The sequence below is a fragment of the Macadamia integrifolia genome, chromosome 9 (genome assembly GCF_013358625.1).
Source record: "Macadamia integrifolia cultivar HAES 741 chromosome 9, SCU_Mint_v3, whole genome shotgun sequence".
Classification (NCBI taxonomy): Eukaryota; Viridiplantae; Streptophyta; class Magnoliopsida; order Proteales; family Proteaceae; genus Macadamia; species Macadamia integrifolia.
In genome coordinates this window covers 1,135,822-1,160,225 of record NC_056565.1, presented here as the reverse complement: position 1 = coordinate 1,160,225, position 24,404 = coordinate 1,135,822, and the positions used below count along the sequence as shown (strand labels likewise).

The 24,404-nt window shown below is 39.2% G+C and overlaps 2 protein-coding genes across 2 annotated transcripts; one reads left to right on the top strand and one right to left on the bottom strand.

Annotated features, from left to right (window-relative positions):
* Positions 1-74: 74 nt before the first annotated feature.
* LOC122088805 (TATA-box-binding protein 2) lies at positions 75-18,693 on the top strand. Its single transcript, XM_042658136.1, has 9 exons — positions 75-151; positions 1,684-1,770; positions 5,441-5,513; positions 7,176-7,226; positions 7,518-7,562; positions 7,718-7,810; positions 17,313-17,414; positions 17,544-17,666; positions 17,756-18,693. The coding sequence occupies exons 1-9, from the start codon at positions 75-77 to the stop codon at positions 17,897-17,899; spliced, it is 795 nt and encodes a 264-aa protein (XP_042514070.1). The 3' UTR covers positions 17,900-18,693.
* A 4,058-nt stretch (positions 18,694-22,751) lies between these two features.
* Positions 22,752-23,954, bottom strand: LOC122090106. The gene is made up of 4 exons (XM_042659949.1): positions 23,697-23,954; positions 23,380-23,600; positions 22,982-23,298; positions 22,752-22,939 (listed from the first exon to the last, which is right to left on the bottom strand). Exons 2-4 carry the CDS (start codon positions 23,548-23,550, stop codon positions 22,918-22,920), a joined length of 510 nt encoding a protein of 169 aa, XP_042515883.1. The 5' UTR covers positions 23,551-23,600; positions 23,697-23,954; the 3' UTR covers positions 22,752-22,917.
* Between the last annotated feature and the right edge of the window lie 450 nt (positions 23,955-24,404).

Genomic DNA, 24,404 nt, shown 5'->3' with positions numbered 1-24,404 from the left:
TTGATCTCTCAAGGAGAGCAAGAAATTGTAAGAGCTGGAGAAAATAGCAAAGGTCTGAGTCTGAAAAAGGGAACATGGTTGTTCAAGTCTTGGAAGGGAGCCAACCGGTAGATCTTTCCAAGCATCCATCTGGCATTGTTCCTACGCTTCAGTAAGTGATTCTCCCTTTTGGTTTCTCTTTGGGTTTGTCCTATGTATCTACGCCATATTCAGTTGCAACCACATTTTTTTTTAGAACATGATTATGACCTGAATTTTGTCAATGAGAACAATTTTAAACCTTCTTGTAATGAGTAAGAGGGAGATTACCATTTTAGCGTTGCATTTCTGGGGCGATATAATAGGTTAGCAACAAAGGTTGGCTTAAATTCTCAATCATGGAGATTTTTTATTCACCTCATTGGTAATTGGCTACATTGTTGTAACCACGTCTTAGCAACCCAAGGCGTTGGACGGGCCTGTAGGCTAGGTTCCTACCTAGGCGACCAAGTAACGTCTAGGCAACTCCTTGACAACTATGATTAGTTAAGGCCAAGTATCAGTTTTCTTAAGCAATTTTTTGCTTATTCACTTACATTTAAGGTGGAATCAAAGCTGATGTTATAATAAGATATGTTTGAAGTAAATACAAGGGACAAGGTTCTCTAAGCCGACCACATACGGTACACTATAGGGGTAACCGGTCGGGCTTAATCGGGCTTAATCGGGCTTAATCGGGCTTGAAGACTTTCAAAGGCTACACCGTGTCCGCCCATTTAACTAATCGGGCTTAGTTATTGAGGGCATGGTACACTTTATATTCGGTCGGTCGGTCTCGGGCTATAATCGGGCCACCTTAATCGGGCTTTAGTCGGGCCTTAACCGGGCTACGGACATGTTTAATGTTAAACGGGCTTTAACCGGTTTTTAAACGGGCCCTCTTTAAAATGTGCTATTATATTCCGACCCACTCATGCAAGCCCAAAAAAATGATAATAAATCAATAAATGATACCAAATATAATCATTATTTAAAATGTGAACATGCTACTTATTATAACCATTATTTAAAATATGAACATGTCTTTACTTTTTAGTTTTTATTCTTTAATTTGGGGGGTAAAATAGGTATTCTACAATCATTAAAGGGTCGGGCCAAGTCGGTGCACAATAGGCCGGTCTCGATCGGGCGTTATTCGATCGGTCTCGATCGGGCGCCCGATGGTTCAAGTAGCAAAACCAAGACCGACCATTTATAAACGGGCCGGGCTCAAGCCCGACACGTTTAATAAATGGTCCGGGCCGGGCCGGTCTATAAACGGTCTGTCCCGGTCGATTTAGCCGGTTTGGGCCACAAATTGACACCCCTAGTACACTAGCACCTTCTCTCTCTATCTCTCTCCTCACATGAAATGACCTCAGAATTGCATCTGCTTTGATTTAGTTTAAAACTTTGCTTTAGTTTCACATGTTGTTTTACTTTCTTCCTAGAATATGAGATCCTATTAACTCACCCATATAAAAGAAGGTGAAGGGGTAAAACCTCCCCACATTTTTTAAGTTGAATAAAGCATGGTTTTGCTTCCATCTTTAATGATGTTCCATCTTTAGTATTCGTAAAAGATTACTAAAGCTTGGAATTTGGGATTACGTGCTTCTCTATTATTGGAAATATACCCGATTTTGTATTTTTTTTCATATGCAGGAACATAGTTTCAACAGTAAATTTGGACTGCAAGTTAGATCTTAAGGCTATTGCATTGCAACCTCGTAATGCGGAATATAACCCTAAGGTGTGGAAGTCATTTAGAACATTTTTGGCTTTTTTTTTTTTTTTTTTATAATTTCCTGTTCTCTTAGGCATTTTTTGGTTGGTTGTTCAACAGTTAATTTGGACAGGTTATGTATTCCTTTAAAGATTAAAGGAAAGTTCTATAAGACTATTGTTTGACTGGCTATGATGTATGGGGAAAATTGTTGGGCAGTTTAGAAGTGTCATATTGAGAAGCTATTTGCATCAGAGATGAGGATGTTAAGATAGATATGAGGCAGGAGTTGCCCCGATCAATGATAAGTTCTGAGAAAGTCGTTTGAGGTGGTATGATCATGTTCATCAAAGGCCTAGGGATGCCCTAGTAAGGAAGAGTGATATGATTCCGATTTATGGAGCCAAAAGAGCTAGGGACAGACCTAAAGAGACCATATGAAGAGTTGTGAGGAATGACATGCATAGTCTAGGTAATGGTACCGACTGGGACAATCCCGGTATTCGAGATGGTTTGCACCCGTACCGGTACCAAAGGTGCCTATTCCAGTACCGTCCCATTAAGTTAACGAGGACCAAACCTAGATCCTGTTAAGTTAACGGGTACCAGTTCCTATAAGGTTCCAAGCACTATGGGAAAGGGAGAAGAACTTCAATGTTTTCTGACGAGATGACTCAATTTTTGGTTTTGTGGGTTTTTCATTATCATGAGATCTAAGGTGCCTTACTTTAGAAAGCAAATTAAAATACAAAACCATCATTAGTTTCATGGTTTTACTTCTTCAAACTACATAAGATCACATGTAGGCTTCTAAAAAATAACAAGTAAAAATTAATGATAACCAAATAAACAAGACCTGATATAGTTTTAGTGCTAAAAATCCATCAACTAAAACCTCTATGAGAGAAAATACCACCCAAATACATCAAACTATAGCCATAAAACTTGAGCAAGAAAACAAAATAATATCTTTTGAAACGGTACTAGAAAATCTGATGCCATCTGGTACCTAAACAAAAAATAGAGAAGGGGGAGGGGGTGTAACGCCCTATCCCCATTAACCTTGCACAATATTGTCCTCTTTGGCCCATGGGCCTCAAGGCTTTAAAACGCGTTGTGCCATGTTAAGGAGGCTAAAGGATATTAACTAGCCCAGTAATCTCTCCTTAGGCGATGTGGGACTAAAGTTTGCACACTCTCACCAATCTTCCAGGTAGGTCTAGTACTTGCCGTATTCTTGGGTGTCACAACTTCTCCCCTTCAGCACAGCGTCCCTGCTATGGCCCCACACGCTATCGGGGTCTATTTTGATACCATTTGTAATGCTCCGGTTTTATTAACCTTGCAAAATATTGTCTTTTTTGGGCCTCAAGGTTTTAAAACGCGTTGTATCATGTTGAGGAGGCTAAATTTTATTAACTAGCCCAGTAATCTCTCCCTAGGCGATGTAGGACTAAAGTTTGCACACCCTCACCGATCTCTCAATCCCTTTGGTATTTGTCATATTCTTGATGGGGACACCTTACCGATCTCCTAAGCAGGTCTGGTACTTACCGTATTCTTGGATGTTACGGGGGGGAGGGGGGATAGGTTGGGTCGACTATCTCACTCTTCCCTAGGGCATCTCACCCAAGCTATCTCTCACATTACTACATCTCATAGTTTTCCAGCACAAAGCTTTTTTTTTTTTCATTCAATCGTGGGCTGTAGATCAGCCTTCTTCCTTTATTTGTAAATTTTAAATTTTAAATTGATTACAAAATTAGGTCCTTCCTTGCATGGAAAGTAAATGCCCCTTATAATTAGACATTATCATATTTGGAGACTAATTACAAATCAAATCAAATCCCTCCCTTTTACAAAGATAGAAACCCAATAAAGTAGAATTCCTACTTTCTAAAAGTATAACTAAAATTAGAAACTAACTAGATAATATCTTCCTAAGTATTACAAGGATATGAAAAATGGAAACTAAATCAATCAAAGATTCCTAAAAATCTTATAGCTGAAACTTCTCCATGCGAGCTGGCCATGGGGCCCAAAATAATGAGGGAATCTTCTTTAAGTCTTCTCCACATTACGAGCTGGCAATGGGTCCCATATTGGTTACTGTTCACGTGAACAGTAACTCGTGAACAGTTAAAAATATTTTTTTTCCTAAAGTTGATTCTTAGCCCTCTTCTTCTCAGACTTTGATCTGCATTAGATGGTTCCTGGTTTTGGTCCCAAATTGACGCCCTTAAGTCTAGGTTTTGTACCGAGTATGACCTCGGATAGAGCCTATTGGAGAGCAAGGATCCATATAGCCGATCCCATTTAGCTGAAATCTCCTAACTTGCTAGGGTGTGCCTTGATTTAGATCAAACTGTCAAAAAGAGAGTTCAATGATGGCCCAATTCTGGTTTAGATCTGGTTCGGTTTCATACATCGAACTAGCCTTATTTTTCTCCAATCAGATCAGCCAACCGGCTGTTACTGTTCATGTGAACAATACCTTGGGGTCTAATATCGACAGTTGGCTTAGGAAAGATGCTGCCAGCACTTGTTAGGATATTAGATATTAGTTTCTATTTTTATTTCTTTGTTTTATCTTTTCAAGCAAGCTTTGTAACTTAGGAAGATTTGTTTCCTTTTTTAGTTAGTACTTTGTTTCCTATCTGGCTAGCATGGTGGTTAAGTAAATTAGTAGTTTTCATTTTATATGTGAGGCAAGGTAATTAGAAGTAATTTCTTAAGTCAATTTAGGAAGTTAGAATCAGTCCATTAGTTTCCTTTTCTGTTATTTCTTAATGTCTAAGTTTTGTAAGGCTATTTAAAGCCCATTGATCATAATGAAAAAAGGAGATTGAAGTTTATGAATTGTGTTTACTGATGGCTGAGATAGCTATTACCTTGAGGGGTGTGAGATGCCTATTCCCTAATTCTTCTTCCACTCTTCTCAACCCTCCATCAATTGTCTTTGTTTCTTATTTTCCTTTTATTTGTTTGATGTGAGAGAGTGTTTGAGTGATAAAAGCAAGTTTGTTGAAGCCTAGAAGTGCCATCAGAAGACTAGTATGAAGTCCTATAGTTGTTGTTCTGCAGAACTCCATAAAGTTTCCTAATTCATGTCGACAATATATCTCTCAATTCAACCCTCGGAATTGTCCCGTCTTTTGAAGGTTTGTTGACACATATAGGACCTTCATCTACTCCAAGTTTCAGCTCCATCTAAGCTATACGGTTTGAGAGATCTCATATTTCTCCCTATTCAGCCAAATTTTTTAGATCCTGCCTGAGATTAGGATCACTTGTGATTCTAGTTTTACATTATTGCCACTTTCCTCTTACTTTCATTTCTCGTTTCTCGTTTCTTCATCTCTTCATTCCCCCTTTTTTTTGTTTAGAGCTTTGTTTTTCCTACTTTTTTTATGTCCATGTAGCCGACCCCATTAATTTGGGATAAGACTGAGTTTGTTGTTGTTTGTATTGTTCAGCACAACATGGTATTGTCTTTTTGGTTTCTCTTTCATGTTGGGGGAGGGGGATACTCAGTCTAGTGTATAGTACTCAAAGCTTACAGAACATGATTTCTTCCTTATTTCAAATTGGATATTTATTTTATGCCTTTGGAGAGATCAGACTGCTAGATTTGATATTCTCTTTCTATTAAGAAATTTGTGCCCTTATTTTTACCGTTTTGCTTATTTCGGTGCTGCGGTTTGCTGCCGTTATTATGAGGATAAGAGAACCAAAAACTACGGCATTGATATTTTCGTCTGGAAAGATGGTGAGTACTTCTAGAACTTCATTTCCCCTTATTCACTGGTTTTTGGTTATTTCAGATTATTTCCTTCTCTTCTTTTTGTTTTTCTTCCACTTAATCCACTCAATATGGTAAATTTTTCTGCTTCAAAGCTTAATATGCATGCATGGTTTGAGCCATTTTCTTTTATAGCTATGGAACTCCTATGTCAGGTTCTAGGGTTTCACTAGCTCATTTTCCTGGTTAATAGTTGTGAGCCATTTAATTTATACACACAAATCACAAAAGAGGGATAAGGAAAAATGAATATGATCAATGTTGAAGGGCTCAATGACCTATTTTGCTGCTAATTATATGTATTACTCCACTTCGCCGGAGACCTTTTTTTAATGGCATGAAGAATATAGAAGAAATAATGACCCAATCTTCAAGGATCTCAAAAGTTTCTTCCAAAGATTCCCCTTCCCTAAGAAATTGTCACATTGTTGCTTCCTAAGAGCTTCCAAGTTCTGTAATCAGGAATCATGACTCCCCTTGAATGTTGTCTTGCTCTCTTTTCCTTCCCCCCCACCCCTCGGTTTGGGTTTATATTTATTTTCTTGTCCTTTGGTAATGAATTATTTTTTCACCCCCAAAAAAAAAAATCCCCCCCAAAAAATTTCCCTTTATTTTATTTTTTCTCAATATGGAAACATGTTGGAGATGATATGTAAACTTGTTGGGCATGTGCCTGAAGGCTATCATAAAAAAGGCTTGAGGTGTGTGCTGAGTTTTGTGTTTCTCCCTATGAGGCATACACTCCACAAGCACCAGCATTTTCTGAATGTGCCCAGCGCATTCTCCTTAGTCCTCTCCCTAAGCCATTCCTTGAGGTGCATGCCGTGAACTTTATCGAAAACATTGGATGTGAGGATACCTGCTGTTTGTGAAGCCTTTGTTTTGTCATGTTATTATGATTTCTAATGTTAATGGTCCTTGGGGTTCAGGGGTCAATGCAAAGAGAATGCTAAATAGGGTTTAATGGATTTCTTTAAAGGTTTATGAGCAAGTGATCGGAAGTGAGTATGTGCATCAAGAGAAGTGGATTGTTGAGAAAATGACTTCTTTTTCTTTTCTTTTTTTTTTTTTTTGGGGGTGTGGGGGGGATTTGGGGCTGGTCATGAGGAAATGCGGGGTTTTTATAGCAATTAGCATCAGAACACTAGTGTTAACTGGGAAGCAACAACAGCATTCGAAAAAATGGAGCCACAACTTAGATTCATGAATTAACAAGAAAACAACACCAAGTAGTCACGGTGACACACCCAGGGGGCCCAAAAAAAGAAAAGGGAAATAAAAAACTAGGGGATACAATATTGAGTCCTGGCATGTTGTATTACTAAGGACCTAAAAAGTTTCAATTTTAGAATGCATCTAAACTAGTTAACATATAGGAAACCAATGTAACTACTTTTTGGTTCCTGATGTAATCCCCAACCTACTGCTTACTAGACTTTCCTGGACTGAAACCTTCAATGATGTTGTAGACATTCTGCTCTTTGTTTTTGGCTAGCATGGTTTGCATTCTCCAACTGTAGGTCCTCACTATTTTTTCTCCTCCCCACCCCCTTGAAAATTACAATCTAATTCAATGGCAATTCTTCTAGTTTTCACTGTATCCTGACTTGCGAAAGCCTGGTGTGTTAGGTCTGCACTGGAGCCAAGAGTGAACAACAGTCAAAACTGGCAGCACGAAAGGTAAGGAATTGCTTATGGAGTTCAATTATGTTAAGGTGATTCCTAGTTTACTTACCAGAAATAATGAACACAAGAAAATAAAACGGGGAAGAAAGATTTGAATTGCATGTGGTTTTCTTATTATGTTAAGCTAATTCCTGTTTTATTTGTCATGAAGAATGAACCACAAGGAAGAGAAAGTGGGGAGTGCAATGTTTCTCTTACTTCTATTTAGCTTGTATTTGGTGTGAGAAGGCTGTTATTGTGGTCATTTCTCTCTGTTAAACCTAACATGTTGAATTTGTTTTCCAGTATGCTCGAATAATTCAGAAACTTGGTTTTCCTGCTAAGTTTAAGGTACTCTCTCTCTCTCTCTCTCTCTCTCTCTCTCTCTCTCTCTCTCGATGTCTCTCTCACACACACACACACACATATAAGCCTTTGTTACTTTTTGATTCACATGAAGTCATGAGTTGTGCTTCTTTGTTTACATGTCCTATGATGTTTTGTAGGACTTTAAGATTCAGAACATTGTTGGCTCCTGTGATGTGAAATTTCCCATTAGGTTTGAAGGTCTTGCATATTCTCATGGTGCCTTTTCTAGTGTGAGTGAAAACTTTCCACTTTAAGATGCGTTCATTTTCGTTCATTTTGTATGTGGTCCTATAAGACCCTTGTGATGCATGGGTGTGTTATGCACCGAGGTTTATAGTCGTCAGGGGTGATGGGCTTCTACTGTCTAGCAAACTAAGATGATAGGTTTTCAGAAATCTAGGAGACACCACAATCACAGGGAAATTTAATAACAGAAAATCAGAAACACAGATCTGGCTATAAAGCTGTTCGAGTGCTCTAGATGGTATCCGAACTTGAAGCAGGAAAACTCAAGAACCCGAATTGATGGCTGGGATTTAATAACCTCAGAACTGCTGCAAAAAAATACTTGGGATAAGTAGTAGTAGTAACTCAGTTAAATCAGTAGAACAAAATACTGAAATAAGAACTTGAAAAGAATCTCAAAAGAGGGTTTCCAGAAATGAGAACTGAAACAGGACTCTATGTGATGGGAACATCAAGGTGTACAGACGCAAGAAGAAGAAGAAACAGCTACCTTTGTGGCTGGAAGAATAGAAAGAAGAAGAAGAAAGAAGAAGAAGAAAGAAGAAGAAAAAGGAGGAAGAAAAGGAGGCTCGATCCAGCCTTTCCAGCGCTGGATCGAATCCCTCTCTCTTTCTAGATTTCAACTAATCTTGTGGGCCCCATTAGTTGTTAGTTTAGTAGATTATTTTTAGAATATTCTTTTCCTTGTTAGTCTTTTAATTAATTTGGAAACTACTTTAATAGTTGTTAGTTTTTAGTAAGTCTTTATTTACTTTCCAATTGGCTCTTTTTATTTTAGTAACTAAGTTTATTAATTATGTAATGGCCTAGGCCACGATGGGGTTAATGAATGAACAATACTTTTTTTGAATGCAAAAGGTTGTCGTCCTCCTCTCTCTCTCATGATCTCCTCTCACTCTTGGCTTCTCTCTTTTCTCGCCTTTCTCTCTCTTTCTTTCTCGCCATTCTCTCTTTCTCCTCATCCCTCTCTCTCTTTCACTTTCCTATTTTATCGATTACTATTCTGGTTTACTGTGGTTATTGAGTATTGCAGAATGGAGATCAACTCAGTTGTAAAATATTCATCGGAATGCTGTTGAACAATTAATCACCAAACTGGAATTTTTCCTTCATTAAATAAGGTGGACTGCACTCTTATCTTGGAAGACCTCGAGTTCTTCTTTACTCCTCTGACTTGGACAGCAGGTAAGTAATTAAACTAAACTCCCCCTAACCTCTATTGATCCCCTATTATATATTGCAACCCATTATCATTGAAACCAGCCCTTGCCCCTTCGTTTATGCCTATTTTACCTACTGTTTTAAGTCTTTTTTTCACTGTTATATCTCCAAAACCCTTGCTGATTTTCTATTTTAGTTTGCTGCTAGAGGGCATTGATTGTTTGCATATCTTATTTGGTGTCTAGATTGATTTGTGCTGAACCTAACATTTGCATGACGTTTGTTCCCTTCCCTATGTCCCCACTTGAAGCTTAAGTAAGTTTTATGTGTTTTTCCGCTTAGATTGATATTATTCTTGGCTATATGTTGATTTGTCTTTATTTATTGTATGTTGAATCTTATTTTGCTGAGCATATCTAAATCCCAACCTAATCCCAAGACCCCCCTTAAGTTGTCTAGGAAATCCCTTACATCATCTTGGTATCAGAGTATGGTTTTGTCTAGGTTTAGGGTAATTAGGTACTGCTGTCCATTGTTTACATGTCTTACCTTTTGAGGTCTAGTCTCCGTCACAATCTGTCTGTAGTTGAGTCTGAGTTAAGAGAGCATTACCATAGGTTAGAGGACACCTTTTTCTTCTTTAGATTGGCGGGACCAAATAGCATTGGACACTATTCCCACCAAAAGCACACTTGAGAGGGAGATTTCTGACCTTAAGATTGAGAGGGCTAACCACTTGTCTCAATTGGAGATTCTGAGTAGACCTTGAGTCTTTGGTGGCAACTGTACCTTGGCTACCCATCTCCTTATGTCCACTCGTAGTGGTAGAGCATACCAAGATATGTCTGACCTCCCTAGCATCTCCACCCAACTTGAGCAATTGGCTGAATTCATGAAAGCCATCCAAGCTACCCTCCAAGCTAGCCAAGTTGTACAGGAGACACAAGCTTCCCATCTCCAGACCCTTATCGATAAGTTGACTGCCCTCGAGACAAGTGCCCAAAACCCTGATGGACGGTAAGGTCGTAACACTACTGGCACTGAACCTAGGGACAGAGGCCTTAACCCTGAGGAATTGAACGAGAATAACCACACTGATGGTTATGACCAGATAGGGGATAACTTCCAAGGCCTAAGACATGGTAGAGGTCGAGGTAGGGGGTCGAGGACCACTGTCAAGACACCATACCCAATATGGAGATGATGAGGGTTATGAAAATTATGATAGGGGCTTTGATGTTAGACGGATGATTAAGGTAGATGCCCCTACCTATGATGGTTAGATTGATGCTAGGATCCTTCTGGATTGGATCAAGCAGATGGATAAGTACTTCGATTTCTACGATATGTCAGAGGAAGTCCATTACCGATTTGCTAAGTTCAAGCTTATTGGAGCTGCCCAGGACTTCAAGACAAACCTAGAGTACTGTAGGACCACCTAGCACTTGAGCTAATCATCACCTGGGTAGAAATACAAGAGAGACTCAAGAGAAAATTTTTACCTATCACTTATAGGCTCTAGTTGTTGAATGAAATGAATAACCTGAAGCAAGGAAAGTTGACTATGACCGAATACATGAGCAAGTTCAATGAATTGATAATTAGAAGCTGTATTCGGGAGGATGTTGAGCAGACACTATACAGATTCCTTACCTGGCTCAACTCTAAAACTCAGTCTCATATGGCACCCCACTAGTGCAAGACGTTCCATAGGCCTTCAGGATAGCCCTTGAGGTGAAATCCTCTATGAGAACTTATTCTCAGAGGAAGAGCTTCCAAGCTGGGGAGTCCCAATTTAGAAAACCACCCCAAGGCTCAATTGGATTCTCAAAACCCTCTGCTGCACCACAGCGTCAATTTGACAAGAAGGGTGAAGGAATTTTGGGAGAAGCACCCAAGAGCAGTGGGCAACAACAGTGCTTCAAGTGTCACGGGTTTGGTCACTTCTCCAGAAAGTGTCCCAATAGGAATCTTTATGTGGGAGAACAGACTCCTGAAGAGAGTGACCAAGAGGGTTTTCAGGACCTTGAGTATGAGGACCATAGACTAGATGAGACCATATCTGATGAGGACACCGAGGAGTAGGGGTGTCAACGGTCTGGTTTGGTGCTGTTTCGGTCCGATTCCACCGGTTTCGGTGTGACATTGGAACTGACCGAAACCGACCCATTAAGGATTTATCGGTTTCGGTCCGGTGTCGGTTTTTGTGCGGTTTGGGTTTGGGTTGGTACCGGTTTGGATTTATCAGGTTCATTTTGGTTTGGATCGGTTTTTTAAACCGGTATGGAGCCATTAGGAAACAACCAAATGCTGAACTGCTGAACTTCGATTTCTTAAATCGATTTGCAACCGGGTTGGTTTTGGTTTTTGGTCTAGTTTGGATTTGACTTTCCATACAAATGTATACAAAACTATGTAAATTTTGATTTTTTTAATGAATTTTGGAGTGTTTCGATTTCTTACCGGTTTGGTTTCGGTTTCGGTCTGGGTTTTGAGCCGGTTTCAGTTTGGTTTCGGGTTCATCCAATTTTCGGTGCGGTTCGATTTGGTTTTGGGGTTGCAATACTCGAAATCGAACTGAACCAATAAGGCTTCTGTTCGGTTCGATCCGGTCCGGGTTGTTATCGGTTCGGTCCGGCTAGTTTACCGGTTCTGTTTAGGAATTGACACCCCTACCGAGGAGGCCGGTGACCTCAAGCTCGGTATTGTGTGATGTATGGTCTCGCAACCTAGGAGTAGTGATGATTGGCGACAAACTAATATTTTCATCACTTACACATGTCATCAGAGCAAGAACTACCGCATCACCATAGACAATGGGAGTTGCATGAATGTGGTCGCCAAGAGCGTTGTTGCTCGAATGGGCCTCAAACATGAACCCCATCCCAAGCCTTACAAGGTTACATGGGTAGATCAGTCCATCATCCCCGTTAATCTAAGGTGTTTAGTTCCCCTACACTTTGCAGGATATAAGGATCGAGTGTGGTGTGATGTCCTAGAGATGGATGTTAGCCACATTATCTTAGGTAGACCCTGGTTGTATGACTGGGATGTCACCAATTATGGGAAGTCTAACACCTATGTCTTTGAGTTCAAAGGGAAGAAGATCAGACTGACCCCTAGTGCCCCTAGGGAAGTTAGGGTTCCAAAACACAAGGGAAGTACCACCAAACAAAACCCCACCAAGACACTCAACATTTTAAATCAACAACAATTTGAAGGAGAGTGTCAAGAGTTAGGGGTGATTTATGCTCTAGTTTCCATACAGAGTAATACCAATAGGTCACGCTTATTCACTAAGGCTCCTAGAAAAGTACAACCCTTGTTGAGAAAATTTGAGAGGCTATTCCCTGAGGAACTACTTGATGAGTTACTGTCTATGCGTTACATCCAACACGCTATTGACCTAGTTCCAGGATCCTCTCCCCCGAATTTATCCCATTACCGAATGAATCCCAAAGAGCATGCCAAACTCAAATGGCAAGTGGATGAACTATTGCAGAAGGGATTCATTAGGGAAAGCCTTAGCCCATGTGTTGTACCTGCCTTGCACATGCCAAAGAAAGATGGCACATGGCGCATGTGTGTTGATAGTGGGCCATCAATAAGATCACCATCAAGTATAGGTTCCCTATCCCTAGACTTGATGATATGTTGGATATGATGGCCAACTCTTTAATCTTTTCGAAGATTGATCTCAAGAGCGGGTACCGCCAAATTAGGGTTAGGCCTGGAGATGAGTGGAAGACAGCCTTCAAAACAAAGGATGGCCTTTTTGAGTGGTTAGTCATGCCTTTTGACTTGTCAAATGCACCTAGCACTTTTATGAGGATAATGAATCAATTGCTCCAACTATTCATTAGCAAATTCTTAGTGGTTTACTTTGATGACATCCCCATCTACAGTAAAACCTCGTCTTCCCACTTGGATCACTTACAGAAGGTTTTTCATATACTCCTACAAGAAACACTTTATGTCAACTGTAAGACGTGCACCTTCGTGAGTGATCAAATCATCTTTTTAGGGTTTGTAGAGAAAGTGAGAAAGTGAGAGCGATTGTAGAGTGGCCTGAGTCAATTAATGTCCATAAGGTGCAAAGTTTTCATGGTTTAGCCATTTTCTACAAGAGGTTCATCTATCGGTTTAGTTCCATTATATCTCTTATCACCGATTGCATGAAAAAGGAGTTTCAATGGACTAAGAGTGCCACGAAGGCCTTTAATGAGATTAAAAAGCTTATGACTGAAGCACCAGTCCTGCTCCTCCCGGATTTCTCTAAAGTCTTCGAAGTTAATTACGATGCATCTGGTATTGGAATGGGTGGTGTCCTAAGACAAGAGGGCCACCCTGTTGCCTATTTTAGTGAGAAACTCAATGAAGCTAGGCAATGATATTCCACATACGACAAGGAATTCTATGCGGTTATCCAATCATTGTGCTATTTGTGACATTATCTTTTACCGTAAAAATTCGTGCTATTCTCTGACCACCAGGCTCTGAGATACCTGAGTGCCTAAAAGAAACTTAATCAGAGACATACCAAGTGGGTTGAGTTTCTCCAAGAGTACACTTTTGTACTCAAGCACAGACCTGATGTCGAGATTGCTACTGTAGATGCACTGAGCCAGGTGAACATGTTCCTCAATCGCACCAATGCTAGGAGTCAGGCTAATGTGTTACTCCAGGTAATGAGTGTAGAGGTTATAGGGTTCGAGCGAGTCAAGGACCAATACCCCACCTATCCTGATTTTTGTGATTCGTTCACTTCTTTGAGTGAAGGCAACCTGGTCAACCGCTCGAACTACCTACTTAGGAGGGCTTCCTTTTTAAAGGGAGCAAGTTGTGCATTCCCAGGACTTCACTCCAAGATTTCATGATCTGGAATTGCACGTTGGGGGCATTGCTGGCCATTTCGGTCAAGATAAGACCATCATCCTTGTTGAGGATCGATTCGTTTGGCCAGGACTGAAGAGGGATGTTGCTAGAGTTGTGAGTCAGTGTAGGATATGCCAAACTGCCAAACTGCCAAACAACAAAAGCAGAATACGGGTTTGTACACTCCCTTATCTGTTCCCCATGCCCCGTGGCAAGACCTTAGTATGGATTTCGTGCTTGGTCTGCCAAAAACTTCGAGAGGCCATGATTCAGTTTATGTGGTTGTAGACCGTTTCTCGAAAATGGCCCATTTCATCCTATGCTTTAAGACCTCTGATGCATCCATAATAGCCAGACTTTTCTTTAATGAGGTTGTCAAGTACCATGGGTTGCCCCTCACCACAGTGTCTGATAGGGATGTTAAGTTTACTAGTCATTTTTGGAGGACTCTATGACGGATGATGGGCACGAAACTCCGTTTCTACTTCGCTTTTCACCCTCAGACCGATGGCCAAAATGAGGTTGTCAATAGGAGCTTAGGGAATTTATTGCGTTGCCTCATAGGAGAACACCTTACCAGTTGGGATTGAGTCCTTAGCCAAGCCGAGTTTACATACAATAGTTCTAAGAACCGTACCACTGGTCTGTCCCCCTTTGAGATTTGTTCAGGATACCAGCCCCAGGCACCCATAGAATCCTAGTCGTGTCTAGTTCTAGTACCTCCCAGTCAGTCGAATCTTTTGCTCAACATATACATGATTTGTATGCATGTAAAAGGAGACAGATAGCAATGATCAATGAACAATACAAATCGAAGGCAGATGTGCACAGAAGGCTACAAGAGTTTCAAGAAGGCTATATGGTGATGGTAAGAATCAAGTCGCAACACTTTGTTATGGAAAAAGCAAGCAAGCTACATGCTCGTAGTGTAGGTCTATTCAAGGTACTCAAGAGGATAGGTGACAATGCGTATATTCTTGATCTATCAGCCAGCATGAAAGATTAGTAATATTTTCAATGTTGAAGACCTAGTCCCGTACCATGGTACCTCTACCATTACCCCTTTCTATCCTAATGACCTTGAAGACTTCCCCTTCACCATTGATGAGACTACTAAGCCAATCCAACCACTTCCCCCCACCTCATTACCACATGTGCCTAAGGTCACGAGAAGAACTGAAGAAGTTGAGGAAGTCCTTGATGAGAGGATTGTGTCCACACACATTGGAGGTTCTAGAGAGTTCTTGGTCAAGTGGCGTGGACGTTCGAAAATTGACAACACCTGGATCACATTGCAAGAAATCTAACAACTCAACCCAGACCTGCTTGAGTATTACATGAGCTTTAATTCATCGGAGGTGAATTCTTCCAAGCTGGGGAGAGTTGATGGGGACATCAAGGTATACAGATGAAAGAAAAAGAAGAAACAACTATCTTTGTGGCTGGAAGAATAGAAAGAAGAAGAAGAAAGAAGAAGAAGAAAAAGGAGGAAGAAAAGGAGGCTTGATCCAGCCTTTCCAGCGCTGGATCGAATCCCTCTCTCTTTCCAGATTTCAAAAAATCTTGTGGGCCCCATTAGTTGTTAGTTTAGTAGTTTATTTTTAGAATATTTTTTTCTTTGTTAGTCTTTTAATTAATTAGGAAACTATTTTAATAGTTGTTAGTTTTTAGTAAGTCTTTATTTACTTTCCAATTGGCTCTTTTTATTTTAGTAACTAAGTTTATTATTTATGTAATGGCCTAGGCTACGATGGGGTTAATGAATGAACAATATTTTTTTTGAATGCAAAAGGTTGTCGTCCTCCTCTCTCTCACGATCTCCTCTCACTCTCGGCTTCTCTATTTTCTCGCCTTTCTCTCTCTTTCTTTCTCACTATTCTCTCTTTCTCCTCATCCCTCTCTCTCTCTTTCACTTCCCTATTTTATTGATTACTGTTATGGTTTGCTGGTGTTACTGAGTATTGCAGAATGGAGATCAACTCAGTTGCAAAATATTCATCAGAATGCTGCTGAACAATTAATCACCAAACTAGAATTTTTCCTTCATTAAATAAGGTGGACTGCACTCTTATCTTGGAAGACCTCGAGTTCTTCTTTACTCCTCTGACTTTGACAGTAGGTAAGAAATTAAACTAAACCCCCCCCCACCTCTATTAATCCCCTGTTATATGTTGTAGCCCATTATCATTGAAACCAACCCTAGCCCCTTTGTTTATGCCTATTTTACCTATTGTTTTAAGTCTTTTCTTCACTGTTATATCTCCAAAACCCTTGCTGATTTTTTATTTTAGTTGTCTGTTAGAGGACGTTGATTGTTTGCATATCTTATGTGGTGTCTAGATTGATTTGTGTTGAACCTAACATTCGCATGACGTTTGTTCCCTTCCCCATGTCTCCACTTGAAGCTTAAGTAAGTTTTTATGTGTTTTTCTGCTTAGATTGATATTGCTCCTGGCTACATGTTGATTTGTCTTTATTTATTGTATGTTGAATCTTATTTTGCCGAGCATATCTAAATCCCAACCTAATCCCAAGACCCCTCTTAAGTTTGTCTTACCCTAATTGAGTCACTCTTGTAGGGACCTTAGTTGTCTAGGATATCCCCTACATCACTATGAAATCGGTAAAAGGATTTCATTTTGAAAACAGCAATGGCTTAAGACCTAAAATCTATGGACAGATTGTGAAAATCAAATTTCATAATTCAAGATACCAGAAAATCCCGGTTGAACTAGGATTCTCAGAAATTGAGAAAACAGCAGAAGTTCGGATTTTTTTTTAGGTCAAAATAGTAGCAGAATATCAGAGCCCAATTTAAGAGCCAGATTCAACCAAATAAGGTTTGCACAGAGACGAATAGAAATCTCTGAATACTAACATAGTTCGATGGATGATAAGATGGCTAGTAGAAGGATATGAATCAAGCTTCTCACTTGATCCTAGACTGGAAACCCACCAGCCTTACCTTAAATCTCACCATAAGCTATTCTGAAATGGAAGCAAATCCAATTTAATTCAACTTCTAAATCGCATGGAGGCCTACTACCCTTACATGATTACTTAGAAACTGAATAGATTGTATCATACTGGCCTCAGGATATCTTGCAACCAATGGGCAACAAACCTTTACAAAACAGGAAATAAGACAAACCAAAACAGAAGACTGAAATAAAGTCCTAATCTAAAGACCACAGGGAAACAGGTCCCTCTTAGAATATGGTATTATTGTTAGGGCTGTAGTGGATAAACCGTGTGAAAACTATAAATTTTGAAGCTTATTTTCACTTTGCCGTAACGAGCTGACATTCAGTAAAGTCTGCATTTATTTTCATTTGTGGAAGATCAAAAGTTCAGTTTAATTTATGTGTGTAGGTCAGGGAATGTTGATTTGTTCTCATTATGACCTCGAGAGGTTCTCATTTTGAATGCGGCTGCATCATCTTGGTACAGTATGAACCAGAACTCTTCTCTGGCCTGATCTATCGGATGAAGCAACCAAAGATTGTCCTGCTCATATTCGTGTCTGGAAAAATTGTTCTCACAGCGGCTAAGGTGATTGCTTCTAGTTTAATTTTGAGTTTTTTAGTTGGTTTTTTCGGTTCTTTTGTAGTGGTTTTCTTCTATACTTTTCAGTGGCATTGTTGGCTGATTAGTATCTTTGATTATTTTTTTATATTTCAGGTGAGAAATGAAACTTACACAGCCTTTGAGAACATATACCCAGTTCTTGGTGTATGCATTGTTCTCGGAGTCCTGTTCTTGCCTAATGGATATATGATAAACGTGTGTCAATGTTTGATAATGGTGTGATATAACTGTACCAATCCCTTGAAATTTACCTTGTATATATTTCTATGGATGCCTGTAAGTCTGATGCAATTGCTGTGGTGTAGTTTCTATTGGACTCTACTGCGCCGGGTCGTCAAATCCATTGTTCATCTATATCAGCTGGCAGAAGAAATTTATTAGCACCTGGAATGAAATTGTTTCCTGAATGCATTCCTAAGCATCTGGATGTAATTAATGTGATGCTTTAAACAGGAATTTCTAGGCATATTCTTCTTGGATAAAAGTGAAGTGAGAGGAGGTTGTCAGTTTAGGTTAGCATGAAATGAAACAAGTTGTGGTTTATTCAGATTTTGGTGATTACTAGTTCTGTTGTGGGTGAAGACCATGTCATGCAGTAATGGGTTTCTGCATTTCATTCCAGGTGACAACTAAGGCCAGCCAAAGAAAGTAGACAATCAAATTGTCATGGGTTTCTGCATTTGTAAAGTCTTGCTTTGGAGCATGTTTGCTAGTGTTTTTACCACAAATCATATTTATCTAATGTCATGGGAGCGAGTAGAGCTCATCTCCCCTTTGTTTATGTTGGGAGATAACCTCCTGCAGACCACACAGCTTGTCATCATGAATCGTTTGAGGGGAAAGTTTGCCGCTCTGTTGCTGAGGTGAATGCAACTGTAAATACGTGGGCTTTAATTTAAATATGGATCCTTTTCATAGGAAAAAGAAAAATTAGATGTGGATTCTGCTGGAGTCTTTCCATTTTGGTTGCTGCTCTTCAAGTTTTGCACGCATTGATGTTTCCGTTGGTGGTGAGGGGATCTGAAAGCAGCATTAAGTTGGGGGAGACCCGGTAGAGTTTTAAGATGGAGGATATTTTGTTCATCAATGTAAAGGTCACCAGCTCTCAGGCTTTTCTTTTTCATTTTTTGGGTGGTCGGTGAGCATAACGTTTTCACTAGTTTTAACTGTAAACATTTGCGAAAAGATGCCACAAGGCTGTTACAGCCTTATAGGAAAGAATCTCATTGACAGCAAATTAAGTTTTGCTATATTTTGAGGGATATGGTAAATCTTGTTGGTGTATGATATCTTGTATTTCGTCGTAATTTAATCCAGGGAGTACTGGTGCATCACCTAGATAGGCAGGGCAATTGTGTACTTTCCGAATTAGGGTTTTTTCACTATATATTTGTAGCGAGGATTTCTTTCTCTGTAATACAAGCAATACTAAGAGGTGTGAGGACGAGCGCTGTAACCCTAGTCTCCATTGATAGTGAAGCAGGATCTCATCTCACCGGGGACGTAGGCAACCTTGCCAAACCTCGTAAAATCCGTGTGCATTGTTTGTTTTATTTTTCCATTATCTTCTGCATGGTTTTAGGGTTGCGTTTCTACAAATCTCACCATTTGATATTTAGGGACTGAATAAATCAAGTGTCAAATTTCGGCCAACTATATTCAATCATCTGTTTCATCATCCGATAACATACCAGTCTCATATATATGCCCATGCACTATATTTTTTGTCTTGCACACTTTCTTCATAGTACCATGTTTTTCAATTTCATGCTTTACCACTTAGCAACTCTTATTAGTGGTCGGTCTGGAATTTGGCATGTGAGTAGGGAATTTTAGGGGGTTTTATGTGTACACAAATTCTCAACCTTATTATGTAATGATCCAGAATAATGTCTATGTAAGAAAAAAAAATCCTTGAAAATTTAACATAGTTTCTGTGGATCGTCTCAACACAACACTATAAAATTACCACCTTGCCCCCATAACATATATATATATATATAAATCTCATCCATGTTGATGTCTCTGTGTGCACTCTTGGTCTTTATGCTGGTGCAGAGGCCATACGGCCAGACAATGATCACTTCCCCTTCTCTTTTTCACATATTGTGTATGGGTTGATGGGAGGCCTATATCGTTTAGTGATTTGGTTGCTAGATTTTCTGGTGTAGACCGTTGATATCATGAATTTGAATCCTTAGGAAGCCATATTTCAGTCCTTCGGTTCATTATGATGTCTTATTTTAGTATTAAGTACATTGAAGCAAGCACCGTGGCTCTTTTACTTGAACTAAAGTAAGCCACAGAGAAAGGGATGGAGGATTGAAGAAGTTTGGTGCGATACAAAAGATTTGGAACCTTTTTGGGAATCTAGTACCACATCATGGTCTTTGAGCATGTTTCTCATGTTTTTTGCATGTACAGTTTGATCCCATCTCTATTTTGTTTAAGCTAAGGCCTAGTAACAAAGTGGCACTTTTTGCCAAACAATTAGCTTAAATCTCACTAATCGACTCCTACTTCATATGTACTAACCAGAATATGGATATTTTATCTCTAATATGAAAATTTTCTTTTCCCGTAAAAAAAGAAGATAGATGTTCTGTTAGTTTTGTGAAAAGAGCTAATCTTGTGATTAAGTTGGTGGCAATTGAATTGAAACCATGTCCACTCATTAGCTATGTGGCTTAGATAGGGTTAAAATTTTGTGGATATATGGGTCTCGTTCCCTTACATAGTTACATGTCAACTTACAAGCCATTGAGAAATTTAAGAGTCACCGAAAAGAAAAAATCGAATCAAATGAATGGAACTACAAATGGATGCATGTACATAGGTCATAGGGTACATATGAGGATATAATACTTGAAAGTGTAAAAAAATTAAATTTGAAGCTTTAGTTTGACATTTGGTTAATTTAGAGCGATTCCCTAAATATCCGATGGTTGCACTAACTACAAAATTCTTTCACCTGGTTGACAAATGATCATAATACATCATGGTTGCTAGTCATTCATCACCATGGTATCAGAAGACACTTTTCATGAATAAAAAAATGTGCAAATTTGTCCTTAGGATAATAAGCCTTCCCCGAACGGAAATATGTGCAAACTTTCTTTGCCATTGTGATTTGTGATACGAACGAGAGAGAGAGAGAGAGCGACTCTTTCCTACTTGGGGACTGGCATGTTCCACAGCCTAGCCAAGATAACGTCCTTTTGGAAAATCAATGACAGATAAAGAATAAACCCAGTCTATGGAAAGCTAGTCTCCTATCTTTTGCTGGGAGAACTGTTCTTTAATCTACTCTTGCATCTGTTCCAACTTATCAAATATCTTACTTTGCTTTTCCTAAGACCTTATCCAGGAAGCTAGATTTCATTAACTTTCATTTGTGGAATGGTGACAATGACAGGTCCAAAAGACCTCATCATATCGGATGGAGAAAAATATGCCGACCTAAATCTTTGGGAGGTTTGGGCATTAGAGATTTTGAAATACATAGCAATGCTCTCCTTCTAAAACTAGGGTGAAGAATGCTTACCAATGATCAAAGCTTATGAGTCCAGATTCTCAAATCCAAATACTTTCATAATAGGTCAGTCTTTGACAAGAAAACTTTGAAAATACATGGATCTTTTTGCTGGAATAGCATTACTAAAAGTCTTCCAATTTTGAACAATATAATCATCCAGAAAATAAGTAATGGCAATAACACCTACTTTTGGAATGATCCTTGGGTTCGTTCTTCTAATATTGCTCTTGATTTCGTTGCTCTAACAATAACCATCCCCACCCAATGAACTCCGTCAATGATTTTATAATAAACAACCAGTGGAAACTCTATCCTACCACTTCACTTTATTGATTCAATTATTCATATCCCCATATCCCGCCAATTTGATAGATGGTGGTGTCTCCTTTCTAATGAGAGTCTTTCACAATTAAACTAGCTGCAATGTTTATCATCAAAACCAATTCTCTAACAAGCTTCAATGGATGCTCAACCAGGTATTATTGCTCATCTCCTTGCAAGCAATGGTGGCAATTTTTTGGAAAATCCATAGCCACCCCAAATTTAAGCTCTTCTTGTGGAGAACTATCAACGTTGGAATCTTCACCAAGGACATATTACTAAAATGGGTTGATGTTGACCCCATTTGTGGACTTTGCAGCAACCAGCAGGAATCCTTATACTATTTGTTGTTTGAATGTGAGTTTTCAAAAAGAGTTTGGGCTGCATGCCCATTGGGCCTTAAACCCGACCGATTTCCAGATTTTTCTTTGAAAAACTTTACTATGTATTGCTTTAACTCTGGTGATATTCATAAAATAGAATTGCTTTTTTTTTTTTTTTTAAATATGTTATTTCATATGGAAATACAAACACGAAATTATGTCCTATGCCCCAAAATCAGATCCTTCAATCATTCTCAAACAGGTTGAGTACTGGATTTGGATGGAATATCCAACAAAATACATGCATCTCCGGTGATATTTGATCTCCCAAAACAACACTCTCACCCCTCCCCCTCATAGTAGAATTACCCTTATAATCACAAGTGTCATAGATAATACTAAACAAATGGCTGCATAGGCAATTTGTTTTGTTTTCCAAACGAAATGCGACTTATGTGAGGCAAACTACTTGTTGACAGGAGAAAATGATGAGGTGGTTGTAGGTCTTCTCAAAGGAATGACAAAAGCGAGGAATATGAATTGGAAAGTGGACCTGGTTTGGAGTGATGAAAAGGAACTGGAATGTTCTGTGAAAGGAATTGTGAACATTTGCTAACTTTATGGCCTAGGACCTTAATATTACTACATTTGGAGATGGATAACCATCCTAACTAGGGACGTCAACTGGTCGAACTGGGCCAGTCTAGATCAGGCTAAGCCGGCCTTGACCACTTGAAAGCCTTGCACCGTGAATACCCATTTAAGTAAACGGGCCTAGTTTTGAGGGGCATGATACAATCGGGCTGATAGGTGTTGGGCTTTAATCAAATAAGCCTTAATCGGGCTATAGACATATTTAAATCTAAACAGACTTTAAACATGCCTACCCTAAAATTATTTTCTTAAGTGGGTTGAAGGCCCAAAAATATGTAACGCAAATCTTAAATAAATAAGATAAATGATATAAAATTATGGTTGTTCTTTTAAAAAAAAAAAAAAAAAAAAAAGAAAGAAAAGAAGAAGATATTAAGACTATTATAATTTACAAAACAAAGCTTAATTAAATCAAATCCTATTACAAAGCAAAGCAAAGCAAAGGGTAAGAAAGCTTAGGCCCTCTTTGATATCATTTTTCTTTGGAAAAATTACGCTCCTCGACGGTGTGAGTATGCTGTTAATTTTAAACAACAAAAGACCATGTTACCCATTCTCATCCGTACCCTCTGCATAAAATGCATACAAAAAAAAAAGCAGAGATTACAGAAATCCTTCGTTAAAGAAAGATTTATTATTGGACAACAGCAAGGTTCCTGAGAGCCCAGCCTATGAATTAAGCGGAGGCAGCTGCAAAGCCATTGTTGAAGAGGGTGGCGGCAATGGAGAGGGCATAGTTTTGACCAGCAATCTTAGCCTTGGCCAAGCCGAGAATGGCTAGAGCTAGGGTGAAGAGGGCACAGGCAACCCAGAATTTGATGGACTCGTTCCGAGTGAATGGGAGGAGTATGATAAATGACAGCAGAGGAAAACTCCTGAAGATGAGGAAAGCCGCGAAGGTGATGAGTCCATTCTTCCATGGATTCTCCGCCTGGTCTGGTGGTAACATTCGTTTCTCGGCCGTCATCTTCTCGTCCACCAGTATGTCCTTGTATTTGGAGAACACCTTCACTACCTGAAATAGTAATGGATTTGGAATTCAAAATTTCAGGAGTAAAGGAAGATTTTAAGAGAAGAAGAAGAATTTTGAACATACGTTGATAGCATCATGAAATTCCATCCCAAGAGCTTGATATCTCTGGATTAAGTAGTCTTCCTGTGGCCGTGAGTGTCCATTCTGGTTAGTGATCTCCCACTCAGTGACCATCCTCTCTTTTGCAGCCATGTCCCTCTCCGTGCTACTGGACACAAAATCCCCAAAACCCATTGAAATCCCATCCGCCACCAAATTCGCAACACCCAGACCTAACACATCCACTGAATTTGGTACAGAAAGGAGCACAGGGATAGAGACTGAGAACTACGAATAAGAGATCAAGAGATAGGGATAGAGAGACAGCGAGAAGATCGAACCTGCAAATTTGGGTAGGTTTCATCGCAGCAGTGGCAGACACGAAGACGAGAGAGAGGAGGAAGAAGGTATGGTGTAGAGGTAATTTCATCAGTGTAAGGGCATTTTTGGTATTATAATATATGGTAGTAAGTGGCATCACCAACTATAGGTCCCAATTTCTGACGGATTGGACATAATTGTAAGAATCTTTCAAATTACAGACAGAGAGACGTAATTCGTTCAAACCCTTGAATTCACGTGTAATTTCGACAAAGTACAAGGGAAGAGCATAATTTTTCCTTTTCCTTTTCCTTTTTTATTTTTATTCACAAAAATGGTTTTGGCTACATTTGGTATCATTTATGGAGCTTGTTTTTATTTAAAAAAAAAAATTAGTAAAACACAAAAACCAAAAAGAGAACAAGAGTCATTTATGTGTTTTGGCCAAAATTGATTTTTAATTATTTTTGTGCTGAATGTTAATGAACACGTGCTTAAAGTCCCAATATGGAGGGATAAAGTAGTCATTTGTTTGTAATTAGAAATCCAATCCCCTTGATCCCTCTTCTTCAGTCCAAAGTGGATAAAGAGAATTATAAAGTAGATGGGTGAAGGGAATCTCTTCTTCAAAAAATCATTTTGTACATAGAGATACCAAACTATTTTTCACAAAAAACCATCTTTGTCGAGTAGTTACCAAACCATTTTTATGTTATGATAAAAAATGG